Source organism: Camellia sinensis, chromosome 15 (genome assembly GCF_055761805.1).
Source record: "Camellia sinensis isolate YWXY chromosome 15, ASM5576180v1, whole genome shotgun sequence".
Taxonomy (NCBI): Eukaryota; Viridiplantae; Streptophyta; class Magnoliopsida; order Ericales; family Theaceae; genus Camellia; species Camellia sinensis.
The window spans coordinates 98,895,830-98,913,949 of NC_138975.1; the positions used below are offsets into that span (position 1 = coordinate 98,895,830).

Here is an 18,120-nt window from a genome sequence, read left to right on the forward strand (position 1 = left end):
GTTTTTAAATGATGTTGTTTCTTAAATATTTTTATTTCATAAGGATCTCTGGTTTTCTAAGGTTAAGGGAGAACTTTTAATGGCCGAAAGTCTTTCTTTAAAAGCGTTTAAATGATTTTTGAGAGAAAGGTACCTACCTATGATATTTTGAAATTATAAAATATCACTCTACTATATGGTATCACCCTGCATGCATGATAATTTCTATCTGTGTGTTAGTTATTGATTCAGAACTATGAGATTCCTATTGGGCATTAGTGCTCACCCCTTTGTTGTTTTATCTTTTACAGGAAGAAAGTTTGGATTCTTTGATTGAAGAGTTATGGAGTCCTTGAGTCCCTTGTATAACTTCATAGTAGATGTAAAGGAATTGGATCTTGTATTTGTATTTATTTAAGTGTAGCTTCACAGTTGGATATTGACACGTATTGTTGTCATTATAATATTCATTGAGAGAGAGAACATGTATTGTTTTGTTTCTATTACTCAAGGGTAATAGACATATTTGTATTAAAAAAAAAATGGACCTAAATTAAAGGCTTTGGTAATGTTTTCATGTAATTAAAACTTGGGGCGTGACATCACCAACATTCCATATATAGTAGCAGCAGCCACCATAGCGTAATTACTTCTTTTATCAGTAGCCCATCTTCACCAATACCAACCTAAACTAGAGAGCTACCAAGTAAAAATAGACAAAATTTTATGAAACTCGCAGCAGGAGCCTAGTAGCAATACAAATTAGTTCAGCATAGCAAGACAGACACCACAACAGTTCAGCGCTTCACACTACAGTAGTTCAGGCCAACATAACAGCCTTCATCCACCTAAACAACATCTGATGACTCTAAGATTTGAAATGGAATCTTGGGGAAACAAAGCAGAAACAAGCTCAACTAGAGGAGTCCACCCAGATCAGACTCTAATCTTAGCAACTTGATTCTAATACACAGATCAGTCATTCCATCCTTATCTTTTGCCACCTTACACACTTCTTCATGAAATGCACCTTCTCACTTGCCTAAGATTTATCACAAAATCCTGAACTGTAAAACTATGGCCTAAGTAATATGGTCTCAACCATAGTGCAACTCTGAATTTTATCACTTCACATAACTCAGCCACATCAGGGAGTGAAGCATTGAACACCACATCATTTCTAAGCTTCCATAGGGACCGCAACACAACCAGAGGTATGCCCCTCCAACAGTTCTAGGTAAGGCCCTTTGAGCATCCCACCAATTCAGCATTTTAGACCACACAAATGATGCAAATAGGCAAGACACCATGACATGGTTCATAGTTTCAATCTCAGCTTTGCAAAATACGCATAAAGTTGATGCATTACTTTGAAGCACACCAATTCTTTGGAGAAAAACTGATGTCTTTAATCTACTCTGCTATGCAAGCCACCCCAGAAATTGGACTTTGGGAGGCAAGTATTCAACCCACACTAGTTTACAAATACTCAATTGAGGACTTGCAGTAGCAGAAACCCCATTATATATAGACGACACTGAGAATACCTCTGCTGCTTCTGCTAACCACACTGGTCTATCAACCTGATTAACCACCAAAGCAGGTGCAGCACCCAGGAGATTTTTAAGCCTTGCGATCTCACAATCTTCCCAACCATAGAGCCTTCTTCTAAAGTTAAACACCTAGTCCCCTACAGTTTCGTTTCTCTTATACATTGTTCTTAGTGAAACCTCCTTATCTAAGGTTAAAGAGAACAAGCTAGGATATTCCTTTCTGAAACAGGTGGCATGACACCATTTATCCAACCAAAACCTTACTCTGCTCCCGTCCCCAACCTTTAACTGCCAATTATTTAGGTAAAACTGTAGAAGTGGGCTATCAGACATAGCAATATTGATTATACCTTTCCATACACTAGAGACAATAGGCCTTGTACAGGAAGTGGGCACCCAAATTGACAATTTAGTCCTTGTTGTTTCAATTTACTCGATTTTTCCGCTTAATTTAATAGATTGTGTCATTTTAGTCCAATAAATAACGGTTGTTAAGTTTGGTGGACGAAAAGTCAAATAATGGGTCAATTTTACTCCTTGTTAAATTTGAGCAAATTAAAATAACAGAAACCAAATTTACACATTGTGTAAACTACAGAGACTAAATTGACACATTGTGCAGACTTTCCGTCTACCAAATTTAACAACTGTTATTTATTGGACTAAAATGACACAATCTGTTAAATTAAGGGGAAAAATCGAGCAAATTGAAATAATAAGGACCAAATTGACACATCGAATAAATTACAGGGACCATTTTCATAATTTACCCTACTTATTAATACAACCATGAAAATATGTTTGACTTTATGAACAAATTTAAGTGATGTTATGTTTCATGAAAGAACTAGCAAGAAAAATTTCATGAAGATTCTCCACCATTTGATTAGTTTATGATGTTTTATTGTATATATAATTCAAAAGTAGAGAATTTTTATGAAACCATTTATAATATTTCTTTTATAAAACCTAACATTATTCATCAAATTTTTATATTGAACCATGTTCACAAAAAATTTCTACTTAATCATAATATCATTTACATTTTGTGTTGATAGAAATTAATAATGCATTTTAAAATTTGGATTTTTTTTTTTTTTTTCGTTCAGCACTTATATGCATTTTTGCCCTCTACCAATGAAAATCTTAGACCTGTCCCAAACACATATTTTTGTCTTTTCACTTTTCAAGTAAAATGTAATGCTAAAATAGTATGTGTCATAGGTAAGTTATGATATTTATAGGTTTGATTAATCATAAATGTCATAACTCAATTTTATAGGAGTCATAACAAAAAAAAAAAAAAAAAAATTATAACCAAAAATTATAATCACAAATGTCATTAATGATTGTATGCTACTAAAATGGTGGTGGGGATTTGGCTCAGAGAAAGATGCTTTGTGGAGAAAAATTATCTGCAGCAAGTATAATATGGATGAAAACAACTGGTATCCCTCTTCTTTCCCTAGCAGCAGGTTCTCTTGTGTATGGAAAGGTATCATAGCTATACCAGAGAGGAGGAATGGTCTGATGGTGTTCTATCTTAGTAATGTTCATATCAAGGTAGGGGATGGTAATAGAACCATTTTCTGGAAGGATAAATGGTGCAACAATTCTGGCTTGAAAGATGAATTTCCAATTCTTTACAAATTGGTGTTAGAGAAGGAGGAAACCCTGAGATCAATGTATGACAGGAGGGTACATTCAGGGGCTTGGAACTTCCAATTCAGAAGAAGGTTATATGAGTGGGGAGAGAGGGAAGTTTGTAGGCTCAAGTTGCTCCTGGTTTCTGCACCTAATCCATGTACTGTTCTAGAGGACAAAATAGTTTGGTTGGCTGAAGTATCTGGCCTATTCTCTGTCTGCTTTGTTTATAAAAATGAAATTGACTCCCTTAGTCCCTCTCTTATTTCTTGTAAGTTTGTTTGGAACTAATTTGCCCCTCCAAAGGTTCAATTTTTCTATTTGGTAGCATGGAAAAACAGAGTCAAGTCAGCTGAATTTCTACAGAAAATTGGAGTGATTCAAGCTAATGCTCCTGCTCTCTGTGTTTTTTGTAAAGCTGAGCCTGAATCATCCAGTCATGTCTTGCTGCATTGCTATTTTGCATGGAAGGTTTGGGCTGCTATGATGGATTGGCGAGAGTTGCAGGGGGCTTTTCCAGGTTCAGTCGAAGATATACTTCACTGGTGGGATTGTGTGAATTTGAACAAGAAAGAAAAATGGATATGGAAGGTCATTCCCTTTGTTGTCCTATGGTCTTTGTGGAAGCTTAGAAATGAGTGCATTTTCGAATCTGCTACGCCTCAGTTAGTGGACTTGTGTGAGTTGATTAAAATCAGAGTTGCACTGTGGCTAAAACAAAGATTCAAGGATTTTCATTTCTCTGTACAAGACTTTTTGATCAATCTGAGGCACATAAGATTGAGTTTGGGGAGTAGATCTGTTTAACTATTCTGGGCTGCTGCTGGGATGGAGTTGGGGTTGTACATCTGTATCATGCTGGGCTGGTTGCATCTGTCATGAGATGGTTCTGTTCTTTGTTGGTATGGTTCTGTTCGAGGCTGCTTGTATGGTGTTAGGGGAGTTTAACTGTTCTATGCTTTCTTCTGGGTTGGTGCCTTACCAACTATTCTCTATCTTTTTATTGATTTTGTCAATGTTTTTGCTTGATCATTATCAATAAATTTCCTCTTTGACTGTTTCAAAAATATCATATAAGGTATAACTAAATAACTCTTAAATCATAATCAAAATAATGTAATGATCAACATGACAATATGTCATATTAACATTATAATAAATCATAACAAAAGAAAAAAAGATCGTAACTAAAAATTATCGTAACCAAAGAGGGTGTATATCATAAAATTTTCCAAATGTATGTTATAAAAGTTACATACACAAAGAAAAATGCAAGACAATGATTTTTTATATTTTTATATTTTTTGTATAGAAGTCATTTTGTTTATCTCTTCCAAAACTTCAACGCATGACCAATTATTCTATCCTATGTGTTGTGTGGATTAGCATGACTCATACCCCAAAAAATGCTATAAAAGAACTTTAGCTAGGCACAAAACGTGCTCCCCAAAAAACATATACTATAATTGTTAAAGCAAGAAACGATGTTGTTATTACATTTCTTATCTTTCTACTTTTTTCCACTGTTCCTCTTCGTCTTCCTCTTCCTATGCTTTTCCCTTATTACCACTACTCCGACAGACCACAAAAACCTACCACCACCTTCTCCTCCAAAGCTCCCAATTGTTGGGAACCTCCACCAACTGGGTTTGTTCCCTCACTGCTCTCTACGATCACTGGCTCAAAAATATGGACCCCTTATGCAACATCACTTTGGCAGTGTCCCAGTCCTTGTTGTCTCCTCGGCCGTTGCAGCATGTGAGATCATGAAAACCCATGATCTCACCTTTTCAAGCAGACCTAAAACAAGCATTGCTACAAGACTTACCTACAACTCTAAGGATGTCGGGTTTAGTCCCTACGGCGAGTATTGGAGGCAGGTGAGAAGCATTTGTGTCCTCCACCTTCTTAGTAATAGGAGGGTACAGTCCTTTCGAAACGTGAGAGAAGAAGAAACTGCCCTTATGATTGAGCAAATCAAACACTACTCTTCTTCTTCTTCGTCTTCGTTGGTAAACTTAACCGACATGTTTGTAACACTTACAAATAATATAGTGTGTAGGGTTGTGTTGGGAAGGAAGTATGGTGGAACCAAAGGAGGGAGGAGGTTCAAGGAACTCCTCGTGATGGTTGGAGAGTTGTTGGGTGCTTTCAATGTGGGGGATTATATCCCATGGCTTGCTTGGATGAATCGAATAAATGGTTTGGATGCTAAAGTAGAGAGTGTATTTAAGGAGGTGGATGAATTTCTTGAGGGAGTAGTGGAAGAACATGTTGATAGAAGGCAAAGAGAGGGCAGTGACAGTGTGCATATTGGAAGTGAAAGCAAGCATGACTTTGTGGATCTTCTACTTCAAATCCAACAAGAGAACACAGCTGGCCCCCCTATTCATAGAGATACCATCAAAGCTCTCATCTTGGTAAAATGACTTTTCGTTTTCTTATTTAATGCTAATTAATTCTTGTTCTCATTGTTTTAGTTATTTTTTTTGCAGCTTGATTTAGGGATTTAACAACTATAATTAAACAAGTTATTGGATACCAAGAAGGGCATGAGATCACCTATCTCACTCTCTATATCATTATCAGTCTCATACTGTTTTAGTGATTGATTTTCTTAACATGATAATATGTAAGAGATATGTATCAATACTATAAACATAGGAAAAAATACCTAAAAAATTATTCATAAAAAGGGATTAATGGTCTATATTCATTGTAAGTGTAGCCCACATCCTATTAATTTTAGAATAATTCTATATATACGAACAATCTTACTAAACTTTTTTTACTAAACACACAATAGGTCAAATATGATTGGTTGTGAAAAAATAAGCATCCAATGATATTTGGACATATAAGATTTTATAAAAATTTCGATACATGTAGCATTATATATTTTTTAAAGATAAAATTCAAAGTAAATTTTCATGATATATACCTAATATTTTTGATCCATATAAGATAAAACATATAGAGTTGTTCACTCGATTTTATTACTTTTGTTGTATTTGTGTCTTGGATTGTCTTTCCTTTATCTGATGATTTTAAAATTTTGGCAACCTTTCAAATCCATTACAAAAGTCATTGTCATACTCATGTATATAAAAAAGGACGGGAGTAGTTTGGTTTCAATTATTATTTTTCTCCCTTGAAAAGAAAATTAAAATAGAGAAAATTTTAATTATTTCAGTAAGTCAATGAACTAGTTGATTTTGAATAAATCCAAACCTAACCTATGGATTCTTGTAAACGAAACTAGAGAATGCATTTATAAGGTACAGGAAATCAAACATGGCACCTCCTTGTTAGAGCCGCGCTTTTCCAATTCAGCACCATGTTACTTCAGTTAATAAATTGTAAATATATATTATTTATTACGTTCATTAATTTTATTCCAAACATAAGTATAATTATTATTATTATTTTTTTTATACAAACAATTATTATAGGGCAAAATTTACTTTATCCCTTGTGGTTTTGCTTCAAAACACTTTACCTTTTATGGTTCAAATATATGTAGAGAGCCTCTTATGATTTTGAATTAGAGTGTTACTGTCAGTTTTTTTCTATTAAAAGTAACGAAAGGTGTGTCACACTCTCTCAAATTAAGAGTGAGCAATGCAAAAATCCATAGTTAAAGACAAAAATTGGATCAAATGTGAAAATTATTCTCATTTTCATCTTCTCCTAAAAATTAAATCATATTTATAGCTAAACCCTAACCCTAAATGTCCTCTTCCAGCAATACTTTATTTTAAAATGTTATTAAAAAGAGAATTTAGGTTAAAAATTAAAAGTTAGATTATGATAATTTTATGATAATGAATTAAGGTGTTTAAGTTAATTTATGATTTAATTTGTTATATATGTGTGTGTGCGCGCGCACGCGCTCGTTTAATTTAAAATGTTATTAAATAAGATAAGTTTATGGTAATAAATTAGGATGTTTAGTTTAATTTAGGGGCAATTACAATTTAGTCTAACTTTTTAAAAATAATTTTAGATTAGTGGGAAACTTATGAACATTAATAATTAAAGATTTAAATTTTTTCATAAATTTGTAATTATTTTTGTAAAAAGAATACTGGATTGTAATTTTTTTTAATTTATGATTTAATTATATATATATATATTTGTGTGTATATTTATGTTTATTTTAAAATTTTATTAAATAAAAAAATTATGTTAAAGATTAAAATTAAAAATTAAATTAAAGTAATTTGATGATTTACTTTATGGTGATATATTAGGGTATTTAAGTTAATTTATGGTTTGATTTGTTATATATATATATATATATATACGTTTAATTTAAAATCTTATTAAATAAGATAATTTTATGGTAATAAATTAGGGTGTTTAGTTTAATTTATGATTTAATTTGTTGTGTATTTATATATATGTATGTTTATGTTTATTTTAAAGTGCTATTAAATGAAAATTAAAAATTAGATTAAAGTAATTTGATGATTTCATTTTATGGTAATAAATTAAGATATTTACGTGAAGTTATGGTTTAATACATATGTTTAATTTAAAATGATATTAAATAAGAAATTAGGTTAAACAAATAAAATTGAAAATTACATTAAGTTAATTTTATGGTAATAAATTAGGGTGTTCAAGTTAAGTTATGATTTAATTTGTTAAATATGTGGTTAAGATAGAAAATTATATAGATTAGAGAAGAGAAAAAGTGAATATGGTATAAGAGTATTTAGGTAATTTTTTCACTATTATTAACAGTGTTAGTTTCACACTTTAATCCAAAATCATAAGGGGGTTCTCTGTCTATATTTGAACTCCAAGAGGTAAAGTAAATTTTGTCCATTATTATAAATATTTATATATAAACATATATATTTGGTCAACATATTTCTGTAAATATACATATCTTGAAATATAAAAATAATTTAAATGATTGCATCTTGGCTAGTATTTTTTTTTTAAAATTTAGGAATAATATTTAATATATTTATGGTATAAATGTGCCGTCACAATTTGATTCCGATGGACCCAACAGTTGAACTAGTAAGCCTTAACCTAATCTTTTTTTTTTTCAATTTGGCCAATGGTCCTAGTTTCAGAAAATTGCATGCAAACTCTTATTTTTGTAAATATTTTTAAATAAATAATTAGAACTGTCAAGGAGTTACAATTCCTAACAATTAGATAGTATGTAAAGATGAAATTTCTTATGATCTTTTACACTCATAATTTAGGACATGTTTGGTGCTAGAACTGATACCATATTTACAACTATGGAGTGGACAATGGCAGAGCTCTTAAAACACCCACAAATCATGAAGAAACTACAGAATGAGGTGAGAAAAATAGGCAAAGGCAAATTGAATATAACCGAGGATGATTTAGAAAACATGTACTATTTGAGAGCAGTGATCAAAGAATCTCTAAGGATGCATCCTCCGGTTCCATTGTTGGTTCCCTGAGAATCAATCCAAGATGCCAAGGTAATGGATTATGACATTGTAGCTGGCACGCAAGTAATTGTTAATGCTTGGGCAATTGCAAGAGACCCATTATCATGGGAAGATCCTGAGGAGTTTCGGCCAGAGAGGTTCTTGAATAGTTCAATAGATTTCAAAGGGCACAACTTTGAGTTTATTCCTTTTGGTGCTGGTCAGAGGGGTTGCCCTGGTATTCTATTCGCCATGAATGTTGATGAGCTTGCACTTGCAAGTGTTGTTCACAAGTTTAACTTATCGTTACCAGATGGAGTGAGTGGGAAAGATTTGGACATGACTGAAGCTGCTGGCTCAACTATCCATAAAAAAAACCCTTTAATTGTTGTTCCAACTCCTTACTCTTGCTAGTGTCAAAAAGTCTGCCATATGTTTTAGAGCTATATGTTATATCAGTGATAGTTAAATCAAAGAAAATAAGTGCTTAGCCATATAAATCTAAATGAATTTTGTGCTTGAGAGTTATATTAGATGGACTGCTATTTCTAGTTCTGAACAAATCAATTTATATGAAAAGCTTTTTTCTCTCCTTTTGTGTAATGATGTTCACTTATATGTCCTCTTTATGTCCTTATCGAAATGTAATTTGGTTCAGTTTAGTGGATAGTCGATCAGTCTTCATTGTTGGATTTTTCTATTATGAAGTTATTCAGGCAATCATCTTCGCTTTGTTTGGAAATCAAGGAAGAATTATCAACTTTCAGTATTTTTGCCAGTTTGCCTTATCATTAGAAAAATCTTAAAAATCTTATTCTTTAAGAAAGGTAAGTATAGCGACCTAAGTCAAGACCCGACCCTTTTATGCTCTTTGGTATTGAGTTTGCATCTGTTTGGGTTGTTTTGCATCTTTCAGTTATTTAATTGTCACTGGGAATCTTGGTTTTAACTCATCACCATTGGCATATTTTCCTTCTCTTTGAAAGGTCAAGCTTGCTACTATTTTTGTTGCGCCTGTGAGATTAGAAGGTTGCACCTGCGACGGGCCATGACTAGGTTGCGATGAAACATGGCCTTCAGGTCTATTGGCCTAAAAAAAAGTGCATGGCCTGTGATGGTGGCTCAGAAACTGCAGGATCATGCCCACGAATGGGGTTACCACAACTGCGATTGTGACTCTCAGGCCCATGATGTGGGTTTTGCGCCCACGATGCGTCTGTCTATAAATATCACATAAAAGTTGAAAATATTTACTTTTTGATCTCATCCTTTCCTCCTCTCTCTCAAATCACCCTTTTAGCCTTTTAAGCTTTTAAACTCTTGGTTTCATATCTTTTTACCTATTTTCTACCCCTTGTCCTTAAGACCAAAAGCTAGGATGCGTTGGGGGTTACGTTTTAATTTAAAAAGTATGAATTTCTGTCTCCGTTGATTTTTGGGTGTTGCTCTCTTCTTCCTCTTGATTTGAGGTATGTATTCTTTAATGATTTGCATGTCATTTAGCCTTGTTATGTTTTATTTGAATAATCTAACACTTTAAGAGATTAGGATTTGATTAATGCATATTTTAAATGCATAAGAAAAGGGGTTTTCTTATTGATTTTCTTAAAACCCTAGTTAGTTGTTTATGATGATGAGTTGTATCGAACTTTTGAGGAAAATTGTTTTCTTTAAGGTATGAAATTCCCAATTCTATCAAAACCCAAGAAATGTTCCATGTTGAGAAATTATTGGTGTTGTTGAGAAATTATGAACTTCATGATGGACTCATAAAGATGGGCTAACAATGGAAATTGATGAGACTTTGAGAATTTTGAACTATTGAGAAATATTTCGTTATGTTGATGTTATTGGAAATTATCGATGTTGCTTTCGTTATATTGTCATTTGGAATGTATTGAACAGAGATTACTATTATGGCTATCGGTGGAAGATAACATTAACTTGTTGTAGAGATTAGATGACAACCAGGTGAATTGAAACCATATTTACTCATGTATTCTATTTTATCATTTGTTTCGTACTTATACATTTTATAATGTTGAAAAGCATTGCTTTGAGAAAAAAAGGGTGAATACCATGGTGAATTTGGTTAGGATGTGTGGTTGTGGTTAATTAAGTTGACCTGAGTGTCCATGGTAAAAATCTACACAGTCAGGATGCTTTCCTTTTAGTTAGTTGCCGGTAAAGTGGCCTGGTAACGCTCGTGAGACTACTTGCAGACACGTACCTAGAGATGACTAGTGTGTGTATTTACCACCCTATTTTCTATTTTAAAGGAAAGAATAATGAATTGTGATTTTGAACTCTGGTATAGCATTTGAAACGATCCAGAATTTTTCCCTCCGTTCGAGGCGGGGAGTTGACGCTCGAGCGGACTTGTGAGGCATCCAGTACTTTTGCAGTCTGTCCAAAATTCTGAGAGTTGTGAATTCCCGCTCGAGCGGCCGGCTTTGTTTGTCTGCGCGCTCGAGCGCAAGATTGCGCGCTCGAGCGGTCTGCCTGGTTGAGTTTGAATTTTCGAGACTAGTGGGATAGCTCTTGACATTTTTATTGTTGTGTTTGGAGCCTCCTTATTTTATTTTGGGACATTGATCGAAGTGGTAACATGATGGTAAAGTAAGATTGGACCAAAAACTTTAATTCGGATAATCATCTTACAAATAGCCATCACTCTTTTGCCCTTTTATTTTTTCACACTTTGAATTTGGATGTGAGGCTAAAACCATTGGAAATCTTGTTTCCAAGGCTTCAATTTGGACACAAGAACGACCTAAAACGGAGTCTGGATGAGAGAGTTATACCTGTTTGAAGTTTAGTATCTATGCTGGAAACAGGTACGCTCGAGCGTAGAAAACGACGCTCGAGCAGACTGCGTGAATTCAGCAACTTAAAAAGCACTTTTCTAGATCATTCCTTACACTTTCCTTTTCCTTCTTCCTTCCTCTCACCCTAGGTCCGAAAACCCTAGATTTTTTACCCAAATATCTTCCATTCCTTCAAGATTTGGGCAAGATCTCTTACCAAAAAGTGAAGAAGGCTTGAAGATCTTACTTTTCTACCGATTGGAATTCAGATTTGCGAATGATTTTTCTCAAAACTTTGCTCTTTTGCTTGATTCTTGAGGTAGGGGTCCTAGTTCTTCTTCAATACTTGCATTAATAATAGATTAGTGGTATTTTGAGTATATAAATACAAAATCTACATTTTTAAGCATATAGTGTTACATCATGAGATTGGGGCTTAGGGTTTGAAGTGTTGGGGTTCAATTGTTGGGTTAAGATTGTGGATTATGAACCTTAGGTGTATAATCAATGGGAAAATTGGAATAAAAAAGTAGTGGTGTGAGAAGTTGGAATTTTTCTTGAAAGCCTTGATTTTTCTTGAAAACCCTAAGTTGACTTATGAGGAAAATTAATGATTTTGCCTAAATTGAAAGTAGAATCATGAAATTGAGGGGTTGAATTACATATATACAAGTTTAATTGAATTTTAGAAGTGTTTCAAAATTATGTTAAAAATTAGCGAATGAACCTTTATTATGGATATTGTGAATCATGCTATAAAATGAAATGAAATTTGGGAAAAAGATTTGTTAATGATATGGATGACATGAGCCTTGGGATGAAATGATGAAATGGAGATTTAAGAGTTCATCATGAATTATGTTGAATTACATTACGTGGTGTTGAATTGAACCATGTTGAATTGTGTTAATTATGTTGAATTGTGTGACTATGTTGAATTGTGCTGAACCATGTTGAGTTAAGTTGTGTTGGGTTGAGTTGTGTTAGGTATTGTTGTGTTGGAACTCGCACGGGGAATTGAAAAAGGTTTTTGGGGGCCACGTCCCGCCGTATAGTAGCTGACAAATGTAGGGGTGGTTTTAAATTAAAGGTGCCCAATTGCCCTGTCTAGGCTTATAGCTGGACGAATGTGGAAAAAATAATTTTTGGGTGTCTACACAGTACCGCCGTATAGTAACTGGCAAAAGTGGAAAAATGATTTTGGGGTGTCACGTCCCACTTTTTATTACTCGGATTTCCATTACCAAAGCCATTATTATAAATTTAATTTCAGAGATGGCATATAGAAGCTCATTATATTTACAAGGAATATATGAATAAGAATTCTCTCACTCGAATATAAAATGAATGCAACATGAATATATAATTAAATAAATTGCTCGAAGGCTTACATCATTAAATCCAAGAGGAAGGGTTTAACCCTTTTTACATCAATGGCATTCCGCCTACAAATAAAAGGCCCCGTGGCCAACAAATAAGGAAGATCTGTGACCTTAAGCACTTCTCTATACTCACCTGAAAAAGATTAGCAACGTGGGATGAACATAAAGTCCAGTAGGGATCTCAGCATGATCCTCAACAATAACGACTTACAGATAGCTATGATCATAAATGCTAGTCTCATACCATATAAATAATGTAACATTTTGTAACCAAAGTATACTTACATAAGTATTTTTCTAAAAATCATCCAGTTTATTCAACAACATAAAGGTTCGCGTTTACTTCTCATTTTCTATTTTAACAATTATCATACAACAATCACATTTACCATTTTTAACAAAACACACACATTATCCGTTTTATTTTATTTTAAAACAAGTTCACGAAAACCCGATTTCTTCACATTATTTATAGCCCAATACATAACTAAGGTCTGTCTCCTCGCGTTCATCACATTCTCTATCTTAAACTCAAAATTTAAGGAGATACCTTTAATAAAATAATTTATGATGGGAAACTCACTCAACCACTCTCTTGCTTGTCCAAATGTACATGAACACTGTAGACACCCCATTTTTGATCGCCCTTAAGACTTGGGCGCTACTGATGGCTTCTTTGGTGATGAAAGTCGTGCAATGCAAATGTTTGATTTCTTCGGCAAGAGGAGAGTCAAATCCCAACTTCATACCCCTTTTGGACTAAAATGATCTTGATCAAAATATTTTAGACCTTGAAACTCTCTCTTTCAAAATAGTTTTTGAAAAATGATTCTACGATGTTCTGATGCTCGCATTTTGTTGAATGTTGCGATTTTCGGTAAACTGAGTAGGAATAAAGTGGAAATGAATGAAAGAGAGATGAAATCTTTGAAAATCTTTCAAAACACCTTGTTTATGGATTTGGAGTTGAAGAAAATGAAATCGGAGAGAAGAAAACTAGTTGAGGAGAAGTTCAGCATAAATCCAGGTAGGATTGAAACTAAGCGGTTCACCAAAATAGGCCTAACTTTTTTCATAGTTGGCATTTTGATGCAACGCTACCACCATTGGAAAGCTTACTTCCGGGCTTCAATTTGGACACAAGAATGACCTGAAAAGTAGTCTAGATGAAGGAGATATGCCTATTTGAAGTTGGACTTGGAAAGCAGAATTTTTCGTGTCGACCAGAAAAATGGGTTGTCGACCAGAAAAGTGGTTAGTCGACCCAAAAAGGTGGTCGGTCGACCAGAAAAATATGGCTGACGGACCACTAAGGTCCCAAACTTAGTTTTTTTGAAGATATTTTTCCTCCAACTATCTTCCACAACCTCTAGCTGTCCTATAATCAAATATTTCGACCCAAGGCTTGTATCTTGCTATACTGAGGCATTTCTCTCATTTTGGCAAAAAAAGAACATTTTTGAGCAATTGTGGGAGCTTCTCACACTAAAATCTCTCTCTCTCTCTCTCTACAAATTTCAGAGCTAAATTTAAGCTTTTCTCTCTTGTTTGCTCTCTCTCTCTCTCTTGCCCTTCTGTGCATGCAAGAGATATACTTGGAGATATACCTCTCCTTTGCCTAGGCATCCTTGATCAAACTTGTTCACCATTGGGTTGAGATTCCTTGGAGCCTCCTTTGAGTCCTAGAAGTTGGTTTAAGCTCAGAATTTTGGCTATTTTGCAGCTGTGCTTCAATGGTAAGCATCTCCCTCTTTTAAACTCATATTTTGCACACTATCTTGGCCAACTTTGCATGCCTGTTTTGCCACCCTTTCAAACTATTCTTGGCTTGGTTTTGAACTGAAAAAAACTCTATTTTTCAGTCCTCAAAGTGGTGGTTTAAGCCTTGTTTGGCTAGGGGGTGTTTCCTCCCTTTCGCTCATTGGCTTGTAAAGCTTTTTGAGCTATCTTTCAAGCTTTTGAAACAATCTTTGTTTGGCTTTTTAACCACTAAAATTCAGTGAATTTTTAGTGGTAGAAATGTGGTTTTGAGTCCAAAAGAGGAGGGGGTGGTCCCCTCTCCTCTTGTCTTGTTAGCATGTGCTGTTGGCCTATCAAATGGGCATGTATTTATCTCTTCTGGAAGCTTAGTTTGAGCATGTTTTTGTGACTTTTTAAACATGTTTTAGCTCTATTTGTGGCTGGCTTGGCCACTCCTTGCATGCTACTTACACTTGTAGTGTAAACCTTGCTCACTAGCTTTGTATGCTTGCTATTTTAGCCCATAATTCTAGCATGTTTTGGCTCCACTCCAGCACATTTTTGGCTATTATTTAACATGCTTTAACTCTATTTTTAGTTGGTTCAATCACTTGTTGCATGCTTCTTACACTTGTAGTGTAAATCCTCTTCGCTACCCTTGCATGCCTAATGAGTTAGCTTGCTATTCTAGCATGTGTTGGCTTAGTCTCAGCCCATTTTTGGTGTTATTTTGACATGCCATAACTCTGTTTTTGGTTGATGGAATCACCTATTGCTCGGTTCTTGCACTTGTAGTGCAATCTTGCCCATTAGCCTAGTGTACTTGGTGTTTTGGCCCTTCATGCTAGCTTGTTTTGGCTATAATCCATACATGTTTTAGCATTATTTTGACATGCTTTAGGACTTTTTTGGGTGTTCTTGGCCTTTTGGGGTTTTCTTTCTATAGCAATAGTGTAAATGGCTTCACTAGTCTTGAGTTTTGAGGCCACTACCATGCTATACTTGTGATGTTTACATGCCTTGGCATCATTTGGCATGGTATTTCAGAGCTTATATCTTTGCCACACTCTCATGTTTATCACTCTTTAATTGTCTTTAAGAGTTGAGCATTATGCCTTGTGTGTGAGCCAATACACGAGCTTATTTTTCTTGCCATCTATGCTACAAGTCTAGCATGTTTTTACCACTTTTTTGACCTGCCTTAGGACTGTTTTGGATGGTTAGGGTCATTTGAGCATTGCTTAGTATGGTTGTAGTATAAAGGGCCTTGACTAGCTTTGAGTTGTGGGGCCTTTAACATGTTGCGCATGTGATGTTTGCATATTTTGGCATCATTTGGCATGTTATTTCAGAGCATATATATCTGCCACACTTCCATATTTTTCACTCTTTAAGTGCCCTTGAGAGTTAAACTTTGTGCCTTGCTTGCGAGCCATCATTTGCGCATGCGTTTTCTTGCTTTTCATGCTATCATTTCAGTCCATTTTAGCCATTGTTTTGGCATGCATGAGGTCTGTTTGGGATTGGTTTAGTCCTTTGTGCATTGTATTGCATACCTCTAGTGTTGTGTCCTTCACTAGCCTCGGTATTCTTGGCTTCTAGCATGCATTGCATGAGTCGTTAGCATGTTTTAGCATCATTTAGCATGTCATTTCAGTGTTGAAATTATGCCATTGCACTCCATTGTTTACTCCTTCATTTGTTTCGAAAGAGGTCTTGAGCCCCTTGTTGGCTTGAGCATGGAATTGAGGCTCTCATGCCTAATGGTTTTAGCTTTCTCTTGAGGGCTTCTACTAACCAAAAGCATGAGGCTTCTTTCATGCTTAAGGTACTTGTGGTTTAGACCATCTTTCCTATTAGAGGACAATCACATTTGGACAAATCGATTAAAGGATTAATTGGTAAGCTTAAAATGTGTAAACAAAATGAGACTAAGTAAAACATGTCAAGAAAACATGCTTGAGTTGCATTGCATGTGTTTGGATTGAACGTTAATCCAAACACGAGGAATGTGGCACGTTTCATACTCAAACTGATGAAACTTGTAGCATTTCTCGGTCGCCGACCCTCTAGATCATGCATGATAGAGGTGGGGGCTCTTATGTGTTATTTGTGCATTCATTGACATTGAATTGTGCAAACTTGGCTTCTCGGCCATCGTGCATTGCGATGCTCGGTTGGTGGTTCGAGAGTCGAGTACCGCACTCCTTTGAGCTTGAGAAATGATAGGGAGGGTGGTTGTGCACACATATCTTGCAAATACACTGCTATGACCCATTTTGTTTTTTGTTGCAGCAAAACTGGAGTTTGGCAGAATTTTTGGTCGGCAGACCAGTAAAAGTAGCTGGCCGACCACTTTTTCTGGTCTACAGCAAGTTTTTCTGGTCTACAAGTGGTCTACAGCCTCCTTTTCTGGTCGGCAACCCACCAGGAGGTCCCCTTGTTGGAGCAGAAACAATTTGGAAGTTTGTGCAACTCTCAGAGAACAAATCAAATGTAAACAGAGGCAGTGGGTGGCATGGCAATGGATTTCTGAGCGAAGTCGAGCATGCATGCATCCCTCGTCCCGAGGCCATTTCAGCGCTTTTGTTAACTTAGAATAAGTTATTATCTTAGTTAGCTAATTCGTCGTTTTTGTAATTAATTAGCTAATGTGTTTAATTAATTCATTTTGTGCTTAGATTAGCGCTTTAATTAGCTTAGATTAGCTAATTGTTCAAGTTCATTTGTTTTGTAATAATTAGTTAACTAGGAATAGTTAATTAGTTTTGGCTTGTAATAAGTAGCTTAGCTTAGCGTAGCTAGTTAAGTAGCTTAGCTTAGCGTAGCTAGTTACCTTTTTATTTGGACCCTCCGTCGAGAGGGCGCAAATTTTGTAATAAGTGTGCACGTGTGTGATGCATGTCTTCCAACCCCATTTCTTTCTCCCTTTTACTTATCAACTTTCAATGGTTAGTTTAGGGCATGTTTCAATTAGCATACTTATGCTTTGCATGCGTGCATCCATTCATCTGTCTTGCATGCACCGGGCTCGGCGCATCATACAAACTGCATTGTATTTCAATACCAATTTGAATACATGTTATCAAGTTGCATTCACATGACATCTTAGAATAGCCGAGCCTATCTCAGTTGCATTTTGCATGTGTTGCATTACGAATTCTTGACATAAGTTAGGATCATGCATTGATTACTAACTAGCTTATGTTTTGACTTGGAGTACTAGGTAAGCTTTTACGCTTTAGCATACTGCATGAGATGTGTATGTTGCCATGTATAGCATGCTTGCCATGAGGCTATTTGCTTAACTGCTATAACTGCATGAATGCTTGTGGATGAAGGCTTCATTGCTTGAATTGGAACAATTCATCAAAATGTGAGTTTTAAGCCCACTTGAGAGTAGCAAAATCATGTTTTAAGCCCACTTGAGGGTGGCAAATCCACGTCTTAGCCTACTTGAGGGTACAACTTCAAACCATTTTCGAAAAACAAACATTGAATTGTTTTGCTCCAAATTGAGCGATCTAGTCTATACTTGTGTGCTGTGTACATCACATAGTAAGTAAGGTTAATAAATCGGAATAAGAACACA

The 18,120-nt window shown here is 35.1% G+C and overlaps 3 protein-coding genes across 3 annotated transcripts; all 3 read left to right on the forward strand.

Annotated features, from left to right (window-relative positions):
* The first annotated feature begins 2,963 nt into the window (after positions 1-2,963).
* LOC145813150 (uncharacterized) lies at positions 2,964-3,983 on the forward strand. The gene is made up of 2 exons (XM_082908421.1): positions 2,964-3,374; positions 3,483-3,983. The coding sequence occupies exons 1-2, from the start codon at positions 2,964-2,966 to the stop codon at positions 3,981-3,983; spliced, it is 912 nt and encodes a 303-aa protein (XP_082764547.1).
* A 541-nt stretch (positions 3,984-4,524) lies between these two features.
* Positions 4,525-9,189, forward strand: LOC114297927 (cytochrome P450 71A3-like). The gene is made up of 2 exons (XM_082909299.1): positions 4,525-5,596; positions 8,402-9,189. Exons 1-2 carry the CDS (start codon positions 4,661-4,663, stop codon positions 8,627-8,629), a joined length of 1,164 nt encoding a protein of 387 aa, XP_082765425.1. The 5' UTR covers positions 4,525-4,660; the 3' UTR covers positions 8,630-9,189.
* On the forward strand, positions 8,654-9,013 carry LOC145789195 (psoralen synthase-like). Its single transcript, XM_082908422.1, has one exon. The coding sequence runs from the start codon at positions 8,654-8,656 to the stop codon at positions 9,011-9,013; it is 360 nt and encodes a 119-aa protein (XP_082764548.1).
* Positions 9,190-18,120: the final 8,931 nt, after the last annotated feature.

Bases quoted from the DNA above. Each gene is read 5' to 3' on its own strand.
- LOC114297927 (XM_082909299.1), top strand. From the start codon at position 4,661: ATGTTGTTATTACATTTCTTATCTTTCTACTTTTTTCCACTGTTCCTC. The intron at 5,597-8,401 runs GTAAAATGACTT...CTCATAATTTAG, and splicing joins CCATCAAAGCTCTCATCTTG to GACATGTTTGGTGCTAGAAC.
- LOC145813150 (XM_082908421.1), top strand. From the start codon at position 2,964: ATGGATGAAAACAACTGGTATCCCTCTTCTTTCCCTAGCAGCAGGTTC. The intron at 3,375-3,482 runs GTATCTGGCCTA...GCCCCTCCAAAG, and splicing joins AAATAGTTTGGTTGGCTGAA to GTTCAATTTTTCTATTTGGT.
- LOC145789195 (XM_082908422.1), top strand. From the start codon at position 8,654: ATGGATTATGACATTGTAGCTGGCACGCAAGTAATTGTTAATGCTTGG.